We start from the raw sequence: 20,714 nt of genomic DNA, 5'->3' as shown, positions 1-20,714 counted from the left end.
GGACAGAGGAGCCTGGAAGGCTACAGTCCATGGGGTCACTAAAGAGTTGGACATGACTTAGTAACTGAATAGCAACAACAAGAAGGGAAGTTAAGCACCTTTTGTTGTTGCTGTTCATCTCTACTTAAATGAATTTTTATTAGAGAATGTGGCTATGAATCTTTTCAAAGATGAGGATCTTATGGATTTTTATGGCTTACTATATGAATTATGTTTGTAAATATACCATGGACTTACAGAAAATAAACATTCTCTGTTGGTAGGATATAGTTTTTTAGATAGATAGGTAGTATAAAAGAGAAACTGTCTAGCTGCTCACTGAATCTGTTTCTCTTAGGCATACAGCTAAACTTCATTTCTTAGCCTTCCTTGGAGTTGATTAGAATGAGCTATTTAACTTCTGGTTATGGGCAAAAGTGGTGCACACCACTACCAGTCTCAGCTATAAAATTTTTCTCCATAATCCTTCATTTTCTTTCCCCTCTGATATCAACATACAGTGCAAACATGGACGCTTACCAGTTAAAGACAGCAGACTCCCTACCAGCTCAGGGTCCTGAATAACTTTATAGAGCACAGCCTCTTCTCTAACCCTATTATTCAACCATTTTAAAAAGTCTTGTATATTCAGTTCTTAACACATTCAAGCTCTAAATGTGCACCAGAAACCCACAAGCTGAAAAAGCTACAGAGACCCAAGAGTAGGCATATACTCCTATACAAACTTCAGATCTTTTGATAGAGAATAATAGCAAAAGAAGATCAGACCAAATAGAAAAACAAAACAAAACACTTAAATATTCAAGGAATTTCCCCCATCCTCCAGTTCAGCAAGTGTTCACAATGTCTGCCCAGAAGGACTTCATAATTGGTATGGATCAGTAAGTTTCTGTCTCCTCTTCTCTCTTCCAAATTGGCATTTTAGTGCATTTATACTGTCCTTGCCCTACTACAATTTTGTACTACTACAAAACAAAATTGTTGTTTTACTTTAAACCTTTATTATTGTGTTCTACATGTTTCCTGAAAAATATGTAGATTTTTTTCTTCTCAATTTGATATTCCTTGAATCTTGGTAAGAAAAATCAGCCTTTTTATAAAATTTAATGTATTAATTACTAAGCAGGATTCATTCCTTACCTTTACTGTTTATGTAGAAATGTTATTTCACTTTTTTCTCACCTTGTTCTACTGTGACATCCCCTCTCTTTTATATTCTGACGTTCTTCCATCTGTCTCCATTTCTCCAGTGATTATCTTCCCATTTTAAACAAACATATTTAAACTGTATTCCTCCACTATTTCAAAATTTCATAGGCTGCAGTTAAAGATGGCAATGTAGGAGGATCCTGAACTTCCTTCCTTCCATGGACACACTGAATCTAAGCTACATACAGAACAATTTCTTCCAGCCCCACCCTCTCATTCCCACCCCCCACCAAAGAAACAACTACTTCAGTTCAGTTGCTTAGTTGTATTCGACTCTTTGTGACCCCGTGTACTGCAGCACGCCAGTCTTCCTTGTCCATCACCAACTCCCAGGGCTTACTCAGACTCATGTCCATCAAGCTGGTGATGCCATCCAACCATCTCATCTTCTTTTATCCCCTTCTCCTCCTGCCTTCAATCTTTCCCAGCAGCAGGGTCTTTTCTAATGAGTCAGTTCTTCACATCAGGTGGCCACAGTATTAGAGTTTCCGCTTTGCATCCATCATTCCAATGAATATTCAGGACTGATTTCCTTTAGGATTGACTGGTTTAATCTCCATATAGTCCAAGGGACTCTCAAGAGTCTTCTCCAACATGACAGTTCAAAAGCATAAATTCTGTGGCGCTCAGCTTTCTTTATAGTCCCAACTCTCACATCCATACATGACTACTGGAAAATCCATAACTTTGAATATATGGACCTTTGTCGGCAAAGTGAGTGAATGAATGAAAGTCGTTCAGTCATGTCCGACTCTTTGCAGCACCATGGACTATACAGTCCATGGAATTCTCCAGGCCAGATTACTGGAGTGGGTAGCCTTTCCCTTCTCCAGGGGATCTTTCTAATCCAGGGATTGAACCCAGGTATCCCACATTGCAGGCAGATTCTTTACCAGCTGAGCCACAAAAGAAGCCTAAGAATACTGGAGTGAGTAGCCTACCCCTCCTCCAGCAGATCTTCCCAACCCAGGAATCGAACCAGGGTCTCCTGCATTGCAGGCGGATTCTTACCAACTGAGCTATCAGGCATGCCCTGGCAAAGTGATGCCTCTAAATTTTTTCTTGGGCTCCAAAACCACTGCAGATGGTGACTGCAGCCATGAAATTAAAAGATGCTTCCTTCTTGGATGAATAGCTATGACCAATCTAGACAGCATATTTTCATCCAAGGAGCCAACATCTTTTAATTTCACGGCTACAGTCATCATCTGCAGTGATTTTGGAGCCCAAGAAAATAAAATCTCACACTATTTCCATTGTTACCCCATCTTTTCACTATGAAGTGATGGGACTGGATGCAATGATCTTTGTGTTTTGAATGTTGTGTTTTAAGCCAACATTTTCATTTTCCTCTTTCACTTTCATCAAGAGGCTCTTTAGCTTTTCTTCGCTTTCTGCCATAAGAGTGGTATCATCTGTGTACATGAGGTTACTGATATTCCTCCCAGAAATCTTGATTTCATCTGGTGCTTTATTCAGCCTAGCATTTCACATGATGTTCTCTGCATATAAGTTAAATAATCAGAGCGAAAATATACAACCTGGATGTACTCCTTTCCCAATTTGGAAACAGTCCGTTGTTCCATGACTGGTTCTAACTCTTGCCTCTTGACCTGCATACCGGTTTCTCAGGAAGCAGGTCAGGTGGTTTGGTATTCCCATCTCTTGAAGAATTTCTCACAGTTTGTTGTAATCCACACAGTCAAATTCTTTGGCATAGTCAATAAAGCAGAAATAGATGATTTTCTGGAACTCTCTCGCTTTTTCCATGGTCCAACGGATGTTGGCAATTTGATCTCTGGTTCCTCTGCCTTTTCTAAATCCAGCTTGAACATCTGGAAGTTTCCTGTTCACATACTGTTTAAACCTGGCTTGGAAAAATTTGAGCATTATGTTGCTAGCGTGTGAGAAGAGTGCAGTTGTGTGGTAGTTTGAGCATTCTTTGGCATTGCCTTTCTTTGGGATTGGAATGAAAACTGACCTTTTCCAGTCCTATGGCCATTGCTGAGTTTTCCAAATTTGTTGGCCTATTGAGTGCAGCACTTTCACAGCATCATCTTTTAGGACTTTAAATAGCTCCACTGGAATTCCATCACCTCCACTAGCTTTGTTCATAGTGATGCCCACTTGACTTCATGTTCCAGGATGTGGATGGGTGAGTGATCAAACCGTCGTGGTTATCTGGGTCATTCAGATCATTTTTGTATAGTTCTTCTGTGTATTCTTGCTACTTCTTAACAGCCTCTGTTTATGTTAGGTCCATACCATTTCTGTCCTTTATTGTGCCCATCTTTGCATGAAATGTTCCATTGATATATCTAATTTTCTTGAAGAGATCTCTAATTTTTCCCATTCTACAGTTTTCCTCTATTTCTTTGCAATGATCACTTAGGAAGGTTTTCTTATCTCTCCTTGCTATTCTTCTAGAACATCAAAAAAAAAAAAAAAAAAAGATGTCCTTTTCATCATAGGGACTAGAATAAAAAAGTAGGAAGTCAAGAGCTACCTGGAGGTACAGGCAGGTTTGGCCTGGGCGTACAAAATGAAGCACATCAAAGGCTAACAGAATTTTGCCAAAACAACGTGCAGGTCATAGCAAACACCTTCTTTCAACAACACAAGAGATGACCCTACACATGGACATCACCATGTGATGGTGAAACCAAAATCCAATTGATTATATTCTTTGCTACTAAAGATGGAGAAGCTCTATACAGTCAGCAAAAACAAGACCAAGAGCTGATTGTGGCTCAGATCATGAACTCATTTATTGCAAAATTCAGACTTAAATGAACAAAGTAGGGAAAACCACTATACGATTAATGTATGAACTTAATCAAATCCCTTATGATTATACATTGGAAGTGACAGATTCAAGAGATTACATCTGGTAGACTGAGTGCCTGAAGAACTATGGATGGAGGTTGATGACTTTGTACAGGAGGCAGTGATCAAGTCCATCCCCAAGAAAAAGAAGTGCAAAAATGCACAATGGTTGTCTGAGCATGCCTTACAAATCACTGAGGAAGGAAGAGAAGCAAAAAGCAAAGGAGAAAAGGAAAGATATACCCATCTGAAAGAAACAACTGGCTAAGAGCCAAATTTAGGAAAAGTAAACGTACTGGACTGGAAGAATCACAAGCTGGAATCAAGATTGCCAGGAGAAAAATCAACAACATCAGATATGCAGATGACACCACCCTTATGGCAGAAAGAGTTCAGTTCAGTTCAGTCGCTCAGTTGTGTCCGACTCTTTGCAACCCCATGAATCGCAGCATGCCAGGCCTCCCTGTCCATCACCAACTCCCGGAGTTCACTCAGACTCACGCCCATCGAGTCAGTGATGCCATCCAGCCATCTCATCCTCTGTCGTCCCCTTCTCCTCCTGCCTCCAATCCCTCTCAGCATCAGAGTCTTTTCCAATGAGTCAACTCTTCGCATGAGGTGGCCAAAGTACTGGAGCTTCAGTTTTAGCATCATTCCTTCCAAAGCAATCCCAGGGTTGATCTTCAGAGTGGACTGGTTGGACCTCCTTGCAGCCCAAGGGACTCTCAAGAGTCTTCTCCAACACCACAGTTCAAAAGCATCAATTCTTTGGTACTCAGCCTTCTTCACAGTCCAACTTTCACATCCATACATGACCACAGGAAAAACCATAGCCTTGACTAGACGGATCTTTGTTGGCAAAGTAACGTCTCTGCTTTTGAATATACTATCTAGGTTGGTCATAACTTTTCTTCCAAGGAGTAAGCGTCTTTTAATTTTCTAGCTGCAGTCACCATCTGCAGTGATTTTGGAGCCCCCCAAAATAAAGTTTGACACTGTTTCTACTGTTTCCCCATCTATCTCCCATGAAATGATGGGACCAGATGCCATGATCTTCATTTTCTGAATGTTGAGCTTTAAGCCAACTTTTTCACTCTCCTCTTTCACTTTCATCAAGAGGCTTTTTAGCTCCTCTTCCCTTTCTGCCATAAGGGTGGTGTCATATGCATATCTGAGGTTATTGCTATTTCTCCCGGCAATCTTGATTCCAGCTTGTGTTTCTTCTAGTCCAGCGTTTCTCATGATGTACTGTGCATATAAGTTAAATAAGCAGGGTGACAATATACAGCCTTGACATACTCCTTTTCCTATTTGGAACCAGTCTGTTGTTCCATGTCCAGTTCGAACTGTTGCTTCCTGACCTGCATATAGGTTTCTCAAGAGGCAGGTCAGGTGGTCTGGTATTCCCATCTCTTTCAGAATTTTCCACAGTTTATTGTGATCCACACAGTCAAAGGCTTTGGCATAGTCAACAAAGCAGAAATAGATGTTTTTCTGGAACTCTCTTGCTTTTTTGATGATCCAGCGGATGTTGGCAATTTGATCTCTGGTTCCTCTGCCTTTTCTAAAACCAGCTTGAACATCAGGGAGTTCACGGTTCACGTATTGCTAAAGCCTGGCTTGGAGAATTTTGAGCATTACTTTACTAGCATGTGAGATGAGTGCAATTGTGTGGTAGTTTGAGCATTCTTTGGCATTGCCTTTCTTTGGGATTGGAATGAAAACTGACCTTTTCCAGTCCTGTGGCCACTGCTGAGTTTTCCAAATTTGCTGGCATACTGAGTGCAGCACTTTCACAGTATCATCTTTCAGGATTTGAAACAGCTCAACTGGAATTCCATCACCTCCACTAACTTTGTTCATAGTGATGCTTTCTAAGGCCCACTTGACTTCACATTCCAAGATGTCTGGCTCTAGATTAGTGATCACATCATCATGATTATCTGGGTCGGCAGAAAGTGAAGAGGACCTAAAAAGCCTCTTGATGAAAATGAAAGAGAGTGAAAAAGTTGGCTTAAAGCTCAACGTTCAGAAAACGAAGATCATGGCATCTGGTCCCATCACTTCATGGGAAATAGATGGGGAAACAGTGGAAACAGTGTCAGACTTTATTTTTTTGGGCTCCAAAAATCACTGCAGATGGTGACTGCAGCCATGAAATTAAAAGACGCTTACTCCTTGGAAGAAGCGTTATGATCAACCTATATTGCATAGTCAAAAGCAGTGACATTACTTTGCTGACTAAGGTCCATCTAGTCAAGCCTATGGTTTTTCAAGTAGTCATGTATGGATGTGAGAGCTGGACTGTGAAGAAGGCTGAGTGCTGAAGAATTGATGCTTTTGAACTGTGGTGTTGGAGAAGACTCTTGAGAGTCCCTTGGACTGCAAGCAGATCCAACCAGTCCATTCTGAAGGAGATCAGCCCTGGGATTTCTTGGAAGGAATGATGCTAAAGCTGAAACTCCAGTACTCTGGCCACCTCATGCGAAGAGTTGACTCATTGGAAAAGACTCTGATGCTGGGAAGGATTTGGGGCAGGAGGAGAAGGGGACGACCGAGGATGAGATGGCTGGATGGCATCACTGACTCGATGGGCATTAGTCTGAGTGAACTCTGGGAGTTGGTGATGGACAGGGAGGCCTGGCGTGCTGCAATTCATGGGGTTGCAAAGAGTTGGACACGACTGAGCAACTGAACTGAACTGAACTGAAACGTACTGGCTAGCTTAGGAAAAAACAAAAACAAAAACACCTCATATTGAGGCAGGTAGAACAGGCTGAGATCAATCTTAGATTACTCTGAGACACCATAAACCTCACCCCATGTACAGCAACTCACAGTCAGGAAGGAACCTACAACTGAAAGTGTTTTCATTAAGAGCTACTGTTTTGAACCTTATATTTGATTCCTGGGAGATGAGCTTCCTAAATATCAAGCTTTGAAAGCCAGTAAAGTCTGTGTCCATGAGATCCAGTTCTCAAAGGGTTTACACAAGCTCCATGTAACTACTGTCTAGGGCTTAGAATACAGGCAGCCCACTGACACACTCAATCTTTCTGTGAAAGAAGCCTATTAGTTTATCTTCATAGATGTGGCCTTAATGGAAGGCTTGTGATTAAACTCACATCTAAGGGCAGGCTGTAATTCTCTCTAGGGACCTCAGAGTCTAGGCATTATCTTCATGCTTCTTCTGCTTTGATCTAGGTCACCAGTATCTCTCAGAGATGAGATTATACACATAGCTGGTACCCTAGCTTTTGTGGTTTCCATCCTTTGTCTGCCTGGATCTGGTAGCCAATGCATCTTATACTCAGAGGTCCTGCAGCACTGTAACAAATGGAGAAATAGTTCTCAGACAGTCATTCCCCTCAGAGCACAGCATAGAGGCAGCAGACTGAAACATACCCTCAAATCTTTCTGTGAAAGAGGCTTACTTGTTTATCTTAAGTCTTTAGCCTCAGGCACAGGATTCTTATTTGACACACTTTTAGAGGCATACTGAAATACTTTTCGAAGACTATAGAACTCAGCAGGTGCCATCTTTGCTCTTTCCTTCTGCCAGATTCTAAGCTGTCACAAAGAATGTTAGCTGCCATATCAGTAAACAAAGGATGTTGCAGCCATCAAGACATCAGCTAGTACAGCCTCCTCTGCCCCCTCCACCTATGGGTGCACCCTGATGGGATTCAGGATGAGAGAAAACAGGATACTGGACTTAGTTAAGGTATATATCAAAGAAATTATTTTAAGAAGCCCAGCACTTGCTTCTTCTCACACATAGAAAAGCACTATATTCATTAACTTGAGATGTCTGGTTTTTCTCTAATTCACAGTAATCCTTTGATGCTCAGACTGCTGCTTTTGTAAAAACACCTGTATATCCTGGCTCCTCCCTTACCTTGAAGGAACAGTTCCTTGGAGCTATCTGAGAGACTGTCCCCTGGGCAAAAGACTCTAGTATACCTGCTCAAAACACACACACACACACACACACACACACACACACAAAACCCAAAATTCTCAACTTACAGGATGTGATTTTTTTTTTTTTTCAGTTGACACTGGTAGCACACATCTGGTACCCTGACTTTAGGCTGATGCCCAAAGGACACGTCCCTTGATATCCTGGCTCTGGTGGCCGGTATGGCTTGTGTTCACAGGTTTAACAGGTTGTTGGTTGTTAGTGCAGTCACTAAGTCGTGTCCAACTCTTGCGACCCCATGGACTGTAGCCTGCTAGCCTCCTCTGTCCATGAGATTTTCCAGGCAAGAATACTGCAGTAGGTTGCCATTTCCTTCTCCTGGGTTCAACAGGGTGTTTGATAATTGTTTCTTTGTTCAACAGAGTGGTAGCAAGCAAAGAAAAACTCTCAACTGGTTATCACACCAGGTCTCAGTACAGAGGGGGCAGACAGAAATCCACATCTCAAAGTCTTCTCATGAAAGAAGTATATTTACATACCTTATAAGCTATTGGCTGAGGGTCCAGCTTCAAATAAGACTAAACCTATATTTTGACTGGCAGGTTCTGGCACACCCACAACTAGGAGCCACTTATAGTAAACTAAGATGCTTGGACAATCACAAAGATTTGAGAGACAACCAAGACCTAGGGCAAGGTTGAAACATAGTGATCATCACTTACATGAAGCCACTCCTTCAAGACTATGAGAGGCAACTTTCTTATCTAATGCATGAAAACCAACAGAGTGTTAGGAAAATGAAGAAACAGAAGAATATTTTCCAGATGAAAGAAATAAGATAAAACCTTAGAAAAAGACCTTAATGAAATGGAGGTAACTGATTTACCTTATACCTTACAAAATAACAGTCAAAATAATTGATCACTGAGGTCAAGAGATCAACATGTGAAAAAAGTGAAAATTTCAACAAAGAAACATAAAATAAAGGAAAATACCAAACAGAAATCAGAGCCTAAGATAATTGGACCTAAAAATACAATAGAAAGTTTCAACAGAAGACCAGATTAAGATGAAAAAATGATCAGAAGACTGAAAATAGGGAAAGGAACCTATCCAATCAGAGTAGCAAAAAAAGACAAAGGAATGAAAAAGAGTGAAAATACAAAAATACAGTAAAGGACTTATGAGACACTATCAAGTGGACCAATATTCACATTCAGTTCAGTTCAGTTCAGTCGCTCAATCATGTCTGACTCTTTGCAACCCCATGAATTGCAGCACGCCAGGCCTCCCTGTCCATCACCATCTCCTGGAGTTCACTCAGACGCACATCCATCAAGTCCGTGATGCCATCCAGCCATCTCATCCTCGGTCGTCCCCTTCTCCTCCTGCCCCCAATCCCTCCCAGCATCAGAGTCTTTTCCAATGAGTCAACTCTTTGCATGAGGTGGCCAAAGTACTGGGGTTTCAGCTTTAGCATCATTCCTTCCAAAGAAATCCCAGGGTTGATCTCCTTCAGAATGGACTGGTTGGATCTCCCTGCACATTACAGGAGTCCAAAAAAAAAAAAAAAACCAAAAAAATAAAAAAGGGCATAAAAATAATTTAAAAAAAAAAAAAAAAAAAAAAAGGCAGTAACTTCCCTAACATGGGAAAGGAAACAGCCTTCCAAATACAAAAAGACAATACAGTTTCAAGTAAGATGAATCCAGAGAGACTCATAAAGACATTAACTTATCAAAAGTTAAAAACAAGGAGAGAATCTTAAAAGCAGCAAGAGAAAAACAACTTGTTACGTTCAAGGGAACCCTCATAAGACCAGCAGCAGGTTTTTTCACCATTCTTTTCAGTCCAGTTCAGCGCCATGATCTTAGTTTTCTGAATGTTGAGTTTTAAGCCAACTTTTTCACTCTCCTCTTTCACTTTCATCAACAGGCTCTTTAGTTCTTCACTTTCTGCCATAGAGGTGGTGTCATCTACATATCTGAGGTTATTGGTATTTCCCCTGGCAATTTTCATTCCAGCTTGTACTTCATCCAGCCCGGCATTTCACATTATGTACTCTGCATATAAGTTAAATAAGCAGGGTGACAATATACAGCCTTGATGTACTCCTTTCCAATTTGGAACCAGTCCATTGTTCCATGTCTGGCTTTAATTGTTGCTTCTTGACCTGCATACGCATTTCCCAGGGGACAGATAAAATGGTCTGATATTCCCATCCCTTTTAGAATTTTCCACAGTTGATTGTGAACTACAGTCAAAGGCTTTAGTGTACTCAATGAAGCAGAAGTAGATGTTTTCCTGGAATTCCCTTGCCTTCTCTGTGATCCAGCGAATGTTGGCAATTTAATCTCTGGTTCCTTTGCCTTTTCTAAATTCAGCTTGTATAACTGGAAGTTCTAAGTTCACCTACTGCTGAAACCTAGCTTGAAGGATTTTGAGCATTACTTTTCTAGCATGTGACATGAATGCAACTGTATGGTAGTTTGAACATTCTTTTAGGTGGTAGGTTGGGGGTTTTTTTTTGAAATTTTTCTTGCTTCCTGATGAAGTCCTGTATTGCTGTAAATTTCCCTCTGAGAACTGACATTTTAATTATATGTCTTACTATGGGTCTGTTTGAATGCATCTTATTTGGAATCCTATTTGCTTCCTGTCCCTGAACATCTATTTCCTTCTTTAGTTTTGGGGATCTTTCAGCCATAGTATCTTCAAATACATTTTCATTAACCTCTCTTTCCTCTCCTGGCAGCCCTATGATGTGAATGTTGACACCCTTAATGTTATACTAGAGATCTCATAGATTACATTCATTTTTCTTCATTTGTCTTTCTGTTGTTCTGATTTAGTGATTTCCATTATACTAAATTCCAGATCGTTTACGCATTCTCCATCATTTAGTCTGCTATTCATTCCTTCTAGTCTGGTTTTTTTTTTTTTTTTAATCTCAGATACTGAATTATCTTTTTTTATTGCATTTTTTAATATTTTCTAGATCCTTGTTAAAATGACCCAATGTTTAGGTGGATTATTTTCCCTAATTCAGTTAACAGTTTTATTACTGGTGTTTTGAATTATTTATCTGGTAAATTGTTTATTTGTTTCATTAGTTTTTCAGAGGTTTTCTCTTGCTCTTTCAATTGAGACTAGTTTCTCTGCCTTTGTATTTCATTTAACTTTCTATGCCTCTATGAATTTAGGTGAAATATTTGCCTACTGTGGTCTTGAAGGGGTATTTCTTATGTGGGAGCATCCATATGCAGACTGCATGTGCCCAATGTCTTTGGTGGGATGACTGGATTTGATGTGGAGGCTAGGCATGTCTTTCTTCAGGTTGTGCTGGTAGTGATCACCTTGGAAGGGGGTAATGCTAAAGACAGAGGCACTAGAGCCTGCTCAGGGTTCTAGTGCCTGAACTTCCTCTCTGAAGCAGGACTTCCTCTCAGCTCAGTGGCCATCACTGCCATGTCAGGGGCAGGGTCTGGTCCCAAGCTGCTACAGTAGAAGCTCTGGAGGTTATTTTTTCATTGTAATTTATGTCAAGCTAATTTCTTAATTTCTTTTTGATTTCACCATCAGCTCATTGGTTCTTTAGTAGCACATTTAAAAAAAATTTAATTGAAGGATAGTTGGTTTACAATGTTATGTTAATTTATTTAGTGCAACCATGTAAATCAGCCATATATATATATATATCTCCACCACTCCCCCTCCCGCAGAGTTTTCCTCCCACTCCCTCATCCCACCCCTCTAGGTCATCACAGAGCACCAGGCTGGACTCCCTGTATTATATATAGCACATGTTTCAGTCTAAATGTAATCATTTTTTCTCATAATTTTTTCTGTGATTTCTCAATTTGTAATGTTGTGTACTGAAAAGATGTTTGAAATATTAATAATTACTATCCTGTTACATTTATTAAGGCTGGTTTCATGTCTTAGTATATGGTCTATCCTAGAGAATGTTCCATACACTCTTGAATTGAACGTGTATTCTTTCATGAATGAACGATTCATACACCCTTTTAATGAGCAGCTATTATGACTTAAGTAACCAATGTTTATATAAGTTTCAGTATTCTTAAATATATAACTATATTCACCTGTAGCACATTTAAACCTGTAAAGAAATTTCATCTTGGAATAAATTTTATAGGACTTACAGAAAAAACATTAAATTCATCTATATTGGTTTGAAATAAGGCACATTATAGTTTCTAAAATGTTGTTAATTTTATTTCTAGATCCAAGCAATAATTTTCCCAAAGTTTAAAAAAAAAATGTAAAACGGTTACCCTAAACAAAAATTTTTCAGAAAGAGCTAACCAAAATTAATTTCAAATACTAAGATATGACATGATAATACAACTCATTTAACTGGAAAGAAAATGTAAGATTGTACTTTACCTCACCAACTCCAAAGTCCTGTGTTTGCTCAGAATGCAATTCTTCCAAAGGGATATTACCCCTAAGGGTTATAAATAAGACAGTATTAGAATGTGCTTTAATCCCTCTGAGATTACTGTTCTAAATTATGACTCCCAAAGTTGATTAAAGGTCAGAATTATAAGGGAAAGTGAAGTCACTCAGTCATGTCCAACTCTTTGTGACCCCATGGACTGTAGCCTGCTAGGCTGCTCTGTCCATGGGATTCTCCAGGCAAGAATACTGGAGTGGGTTGCCATTCCCTTCTCTAGATTATAAGGGAAGTTTTTAAAAATAAGGATTCACAGGCTCTATCTTAATGAGTCTATATGTAGGTCAAACTTGATATTTTCTATTTTAAAAACACCCTCAAGTGATAAGTATCTGCACACAGGGTTGGGAGCCATATTCTAAATCATTTTCATAAAGTATATTTTAAAATTCAAGTTTTAACATTCTATATTTCATTCATGAGACTAAATATTTGGAAGTTTTTACAATGAAGAACCTAAGCTGATTTTATTAAATAAATGGTGAATCTCTTTTTTAATTAATTTAGTGCCAGTCCCATAAAAATGGCATCTAATATTCTTTGTATTAATAGATATTTTACATATTTCTTAAGAAAGTGTTCTCAAAATAAAAATCTATTCTAATTCATGAGTTTCAATTACCAAGACTGAAAATAAATAAATAAATCATAACTATTACCAAGAAAGTTAAGTTTATTCTGAACCAAGTTTTCTTTAATTATCTATAATATCAGTCCTATAAATTGTTGATTTGTTGTTTATGCTATTAACCTTTGACTTCTATTATTCCCTCATTCTGAGTCATATTAACCAAGCAAATTTCCCATGGAGAGCTGCCAAAATGTAGAAAATATGCTTCTCATGCCAGTCAGCATTCCTATATATGTCATCCTTCTATTTTTATTATAAATTAATAAATTGACATTATGGAGGGTAAATAAACTTGCTGAACACATAAATCAGTTTTTTTCAAATCAACTAACACTACAAGGAGTTAAATAACACAACTAACACTAGAAGGAGATCCAACCAGTCTATGCTAAAGGAAATCAGTCCTGAATATTCACTGGAAGGACTGATGCTGAAGCTGAAACTCCAATTCTTTGGCCACCTGATGTGAAGAACTGACTCATTAGAAAAGACCCTGATGCTGGGAAAGATTGAAGGCAGGAGGAGAAGGGGATGACAGAGGATGAGATGGTTGGATGGCATCACTGAGTTGATGGACAAGAGTTTGAGTAAGCTCCAGGAGTTGGTGTTGGTGATGGACAGGGAAGCCTGGCATGCTGCAGTCAATGGGGTCACAAAGGGTCAGGACACGACTGAGTGAACTGAACTGAACTTAACTGAACAGTACGACTTAGATATTTTTGTACTGGTTAATATGAGGACCAAATTATCAACTAGGGTGATATTACCAAGTTTCTGACAACTGATTTTTAAAAAATATTTATTTATTTGGCTGCACCAGGTCTTTAGTTGCAGCAAGCAAACTCTTAGTTGTTGTATGTGGGATCTAGTTCCCTGAGGAGGAATTGAATCCGGACCCCCTGCATTGGGAGCATTGAATCTTAGCCACTGGACCACCAGAGAAGTCCCCGACAATTGATTTCTGAGTCCAGTCGGCCCACCCTAAGACAGCAACATATCTACTTCACTTTGTATCCTTCAAAGTGCATTATTTTAGACCCCCAACTGGCATTCTTCAGATTCTTCTAAAAACTTACATATGATTCACTGAGTATTTCTGTATTTTCTCCTGGTATATCTTCTCTTGGTAATCACTTTCAAATTTTCCTTTAAAAATAAAATTACGCATTGAAATAAAACTTTAGTATGACCCATATGAAGGGATGCCATTGGTCTACAATGTCATATAATGTCATCCTATTTTTAATTTCATATTCCTCCAAACACACACACATACACACACATATTCATTAAAACTAAAGACAAAAAACATCCAACAGATAATTACATTTTCATATATAACACCAACCTTTTTTATTAGAGCTGGCTGAATAAAAATCTTTCTCAAAAGATGTACTAAAATTATTTTTTTCATTATTCTTGTACTCTTTCTGGCAAATCTTGTTTGGCTGACACTTTTCTGAACAACTTGATATTTTAAAAGTAGAATTACTAAAACCCAACTCTAGATCTGTAAAAATACTTTTAATGTGGCTATCAGTGAAATGGTTTTTATCAGAATCAATGACTGCACGTGTATCTTGTGTATTATCATAACCATACTTGTCAAAGGTTTCCTTTATCTTCTGTTGGTCTATGTTTAATAAATTGATCATATTTTCACTAATAAAAGAGTCATAATTATCTGATAGAAGGCTGGAGGTTTGCTGGTTCATATCTTCATTTGAAAACTTTTTTCTATTTTCTTTCCAAATATGTTGTAATGAGTTATTTTCAGTAATGAAGTGTGACTGTCTTCTCTCATCCATGCTTCCACAATCTTCACCTACAACTACAGTAGGTGTCCTTGTAAGGAAGTTTCTATTTCCTGGACTTTAGGATAAATAAAAACATATTTAGCAAGAAAAGAGCAGAAATACCTGAAGCTAAATTCTTACAGAACATATTGAGTAGCTATTAACACGTAAGCAGACCATGTTTACATTTTTTAAATTTAAATAAATGATATTGCCTTGAGTGGAAATTTGTTTAATATGCTATCCTAGTATCTTACTGAGTATAAAAATAATCTACACTTAATTTTGTACTTCAACATGAAATATTAGTATTTAGTTCAACTTACATTATATTAACAAAACAAAATATGACTAATCCCAGAATAATGTCTATGGAATAATCTAGACAAACTCAGAACATAAATGCTACTTCATTTAAATAAAGAAAAATATTTTGAAGACTATGCAAGGAAGGAAATTATCCCTAGTGTTAAAATGTCAAATAAAATTGTTATAAGAACATTCTATAAGATATTTCTCAATCTAACAAGGACCTCAACCTAACAAAATCTCTTTCAAGTTCCCAAGGAAGAGCAATATACATACAAATGTATACATAAGTATTGATAATAAATCCAAGAGAAAAGATGAATTAGAAAAAAAGGTCTAAGTACCTTGCAAATTCCCTTCTAATGCAGAAATCATAATTCTAAACTATGTTCAATTTATATAAAAGAATCAAAACTATAATGGAAAGAGACTGGAAATCAAGATATTCTGAATTTTGTTGCCTTTGGGTAGCTAAAAATTTACATAGGATTGTCTTTTTCCCAGAGATTAGCGATGCCAACTAAAACTATTGAGTTCCCATTTTATTTTTAATTAACGCACTACTCTGTTCTAGGCAGTGAGTGTTTCATGTATTGCAGACAGAGAGATAAAATATTTCAGTATTAAGGTATTAAGGAGAGAGAGATGTTTGGTCCATGAATGCTTACAGGTCATGATCCTACATTATTTCTCAATATGGGTCTTACTGGTATTTGGGGTAGTGAACTTCCTGATGTTCAAGAAAAGGCAGAGGAACCAGAGATCAAATTGCCAACATCCACCAGATCATTGAAAAAGCAAGAGAGTTCCAGAAAAACATCTATTTCTGCTTTATTGACTATGCCAAAGCCTTTGACTGTGTGGATCACAAGAAACTGTGGAAAATTCTGAAAGAGATGGGAACACCAGACCACCTGACCTGCCTCTTGAGAAACCTGTATGCAGGTCAGGAAGCAACAATTAGAACTGGACATGGAATAACAGACTGGTTCCAAATAGGAAAAGGAGTATGTCAAGGCTGTATATTGTCACCCTGCTTATTTAACTTCTATGCAGAGTACATCATGAGAAATGCTGGACTGGAAGAAACACAAGCTGGAATCAAGATTGCCGGGAGAAATGTCAATAACCTCAGATATGCAGATGATACCACCCTTACGGCAGAAAGTGAAGAGGAACTAAAAAGCCTCTTGATGAAAGTGAAAGAGGAGAGTGAAAAAGTTGGCTTAAAGCTCAACATTCAGAAAACGAAGATATGGCATCTGGTCCCATCACTCCATGGGAAATAGATGGAGAAACAGTGGAAACAATGTCAGACTTTATTTTTTTGGGCTCCAAAATCACTGCAGATGGTGACTGCAGCCATGAAATTAAAAGACACTTACTCCTTGGAAGAAAAGTTATGACCAACCTAGATAGCATATTCTAAAGCAGAGACAATACTTTGCCGACTAAAGTCTGTCCAGTCAAGGCTATGGTTTTTCCTGCGGTCATGTATGGATGTGAGAGTTGGACTGTGAAGAAGGCTGAGCGCTGAAGAATTGATGCGTTTGAACTGTGGTGTTGGAGAAGACTCTTGAGAGTCCCTTGGGCTGCAAGGAGATCCAACCAATCCATTCTGAAGGAGATCAGCCCTGGGATTTCTTTGGAAGGAATGATGCTAAAGCTGAAACTCCAATACTTCGGCCACCTCATGCGAAGAGTTGACTCATTGGAAAAGACTCTGATGCTGGAAAGGATTGGGGGCAAGAGGAGAAGGGGACGACAGAGGATGAGATGGCTGGATGGCATCACTGATTCGATGGACGTGAGTCTGAGTGAACTCCGGGAGTTGGTGATGGACAAGGAGGCCTGGCATGCTGCAATTCATGGGGTCGCAAAGAGTTGGACACGACTGAGCGACTGGACTGAACTGAACTGAACTGAATGTTATTCTGTTATACCAAAAGACATAACCTATAGTATGCAATAATATACACTATCAACACCAGAGAAAATTCTGTTACTCTAAATGGGAAAATAAATTTAAAACCACTGCATAAGTTAGAAAGCATAGTACAAATGTAAATCATCATTCTAAACATTTGCAAAATGTGCCAGAATTGAGAGAGACACGTGTACCCCAATCTTCATCACAGCACTGTTTATAATAGCCAGGACATGGCAGCAACCTAGATGTCCATCAGCAGACGAATGGATAAGAAAGCTGTGGTACATGTATACAATGGAATATTACTCAGCCATTAAAAATAACATATTTGAATCAGTTCTAATGAGGTGGATGAAACTGGAACCTATTATACAGAGTGAAGTAAGTCAGAAATAAAAACACGAATACAGTATACTAACACATATATATGAAATTTAGAAAGATGGTACCGATAACCCTATATGCGAGACAGCAAAAGAGACACAGATGTATAGAATAGTCTTTTGGATTCTGTGGGAGAAGGCAAAAGTGGGATGATCTGAGAGAATAGCATTGAAACGTATATTATCATATGTGAAACAGATCGCCAGTCCAGGTTTGATGCATGAGACAGGGTGCTCAGGGCTGGTGCACTGGGATGACCCAGAGGGATGGGATGTGGAAGGAGCTGGGAAGGGGGTTCAGGATGGGGAACACATGTACACCCATGATGGATTCATGTCAATGTATGGCAAAACCCACTACAATATTGTAAAGTAATTAGCCTCCAATTAAAATAAGTTAAAAAAATAAGGTATTTATAGTAGTAATCTATAGAAAGTGAATTTGTGATTTTTAAAAAATTTATTTTTGGTTGTCTGTATTTATTAATTTTTTTAAAAGGTACATGTACTGTTTCTATGATAATATAATAATATCTTATATCAACTAAAGAAAAAATTAAATACAAAAAAAATTTGCAAAAATGTGAGCAATAGAAATGTGTATAGTAAACAGTTGTTTTTCACAAGAAATAGACTAGAAGATACAAAAAAAAAATTAGAAAGTGAAAAGAGCTATCCTATAGCCAATTATTACCATAGTACATAGAAGAAATTATTTTGATTGAGAAAAATCAGGCAGGTGGCATTTGAGTTGGGGACCGAATGTTGGGAAGAATTGTTACTTATACAAATGGAAGAGAGAAATGATGGTAAACATATAAAAGACATATTAAAACAAATCAATACAGTTTCTTTTAACAATTTATTTTTCCTAGAGATAAATATAAAATTCATCAAAATTATATACCAAAATAGGGATAAAGTTATTATCTGAATAAACAGTATTCAACAGATAATTAATTTAAGCCTGCTGTTTCTAAGTTGCTTCAGTTGTGTCCAACTCTTTGTGACCTGATGGACCACATGGCTATGCTCCACATCCACCAGACTTTTCCGTCCCTGGAATTCTCCAGGCAAGAATACTGGAGTGGGTTGCCATGCCCTCTTCCAGGGGATCTTCCTGACTCAGGGATTGAAATCGCATCTCTTGTCTCCTGCATTGGCAGGGACTTTTTACCATTAGTGCCACCGGGGAAGCCCAATGTATGCCTACTATGTAGTAAAGAGACAGTAGAGTTTACATTCTAGTGAAAATATATATTAAACAAATAAATAAGATAATTAACAATTAAGTACAACAAATGAAAAAAATTAAACAAATAAAAAGATACTAACAGCTCCTTTAGACATGATACAGGATCACATGATGGAATAACATGTTGGAGGTCTTATTTCAGATAGTTTGATCAGGAAAGTCCCTAATAAAGAAATGATAAGTAAGCTAGAGGTACAGAATGGTTACACATGTGAAGAAAGGAGTAAATACACCTCTGGGGAATGGACTAATAAGCACAAATGCAAAATCTACAGCATGTTTGAGAAATGAAAAGAGGAGGAATAAGACCAGATTATAATCAGTAAAAGAAAACTTATGACTTAAGGTTTAGGCACAAAAGGGCCAAAAATCATACAGAGCTTTATTTCTGAAAAGGGTAATAAGAAATACTTTAAGATTCTAAGTACAAAAGCAAAATCAACTACTTTCTGCCTTGGAAAATATCAGTCTGATTGCTGGGTAGATATGAATTTCAGGACTTTTAACTGCCCACATGAAGTAAAAGAGACCAGATTAACCCTCCCAACTGACACAATTAAAAAACTAGACAAAATACATGAGACAATGATTTTCAGACATTGGCCATCAGGTATAACAGGATAATGATTCCTGAGAGAGAGAGAAAGCAAATTAAATGATCCCCATAACTGCCTCTAGTTTACTGCCTTGAGACTGTCTGTATCCATGCCATGGAATACTTGAAGGAGAAACCTAGTCAGAGTCCTAAGAATCCCCTTCTTGAGGAAATAGAGCTGAGGGTTCAGGGAGACTACAGAAAACAGAATTCACAGGGCAGAGTACCACGAAGGAGGATGTTTCAAAATAAAAAAGCAGACTCTGGAGATCTACAGAGAGTTATCAAATTTTTAACCAAGTACTCATCAGCAAATGCATATGAAGCAATTACTCAAGACTGGGAAGAGAAACCCAACATGAGAAGATGGAACAATTTCAGGAACTCAAAGATGGGAAAATTTTGTGTTTCCATCAACCAGAGTGGAAAATCTTGTAATCCAAAGAAAACTAGAGAAGACTCATAAGAGTATTGCCTCAGCAGAGGGCAAAGTAGCCATAGACTGAAAGAACGTGTACCTGGTGCTGCTTAACAAATACTAAAGCAAGTTTCAAAAGAATCATGTTACTTCCGAGTAACTAAACTGTATCCCAGAACAAAGCTTAGGATGATCTATAGGAATATGAGATTTCCAGAAACCAAAAAGATGATTTACAAGATGTAGAATCTAAACAAAATTATCAAGACTGCAAAGAAGCAGGAAGTTGCTGTCTCTAATAAGGAGGAAAATCAGTTGTTAGACTAAGAAATGACACAAAATGATATACTTTAACTTTATAAACAAGGACATTAAAAGATTTATTTTAACTATATTCCTTATTTCGAGAAGCTAGACAAAAGATTAAGCATGTTGAGTAGACATCTGGAAAATAAACAGAGCAGTTAAATCAAACTTCTAGAGACGAAAAATGCACTGAATAGATTTACCAGTATTGGATACCAAAAAAGATACAATTAGTAAATTTGAAATTCTAACAAAATCTATATAAAATGAAAGGAGAGGAAAAAATTTTAAAATAAATAGAGCATCAGTAAACGGTTATATAACTTCAGTTGGACAACTTTACATATTATTTAGTTTCCCAAAGAAGAGGGGAGAGGAATCAGAAAAAATATTTGAAAAATTAAAGACTGAATTTTTTTCAAATTTGGTAAAAACAGTAAGAACACAAATCCAAAAAAAAAAATCAACACATCCCAAACACAAGAAATAGAAAACAAACATTCTAATCCTAATGGAGAGAAATCTATAGTAGAAAATTTGTAGTAGAGAATCCATAATAAAAAAACAAGCAAACTTAAAAACAGAGAAAAATACATATTATATACGCAGATATTTAGATATTTAGCAAACTTCTAGTTGGAAACAATGCCACTC

General features: G+C 37.8%; 1 protein-coding gene across 1 annotated transcript in view; it reads right to left on the bottom strand.

The window, feature by feature from the left end:
- Positions 1–20,714, bottom strand: part of CUNH12orf40 (chromosome unknown C12orf40 homolog) — a 95,339-nt gene that overhangs the window by 16,242 nt on the left and 58,383 nt on the right. The window contains 3 exon segments of the mRNA XM_040233493.1: positions 12,368–12,428; positions 14,145–14,214; positions 14,417–14,940. Of these exon segments, the coding sequence (XP_040089427.1) occupies positions 12,368–12,428; positions 14,145–14,214; positions 14,417–14,940 (655 nt within the window).

This window comes from Oryx dammah, unplaced genomic scaffold (genome assembly GCF_014754425.2).
Source record: "Oryx dammah isolate SB20612 unplaced genomic scaffold, SCBI_Odam_1.1 HiC_scaffold_29, whole genome shotgun sequence".
NCBI classification, from domain to species: Eukaryota; Metazoa; Chordata; class Mammalia; order Artiodactyla; family Bovidae; genus Oryx; species Oryx dammah.
This window is presented reverse-complemented; position numbering and strand designations above follow the sequence as displayed.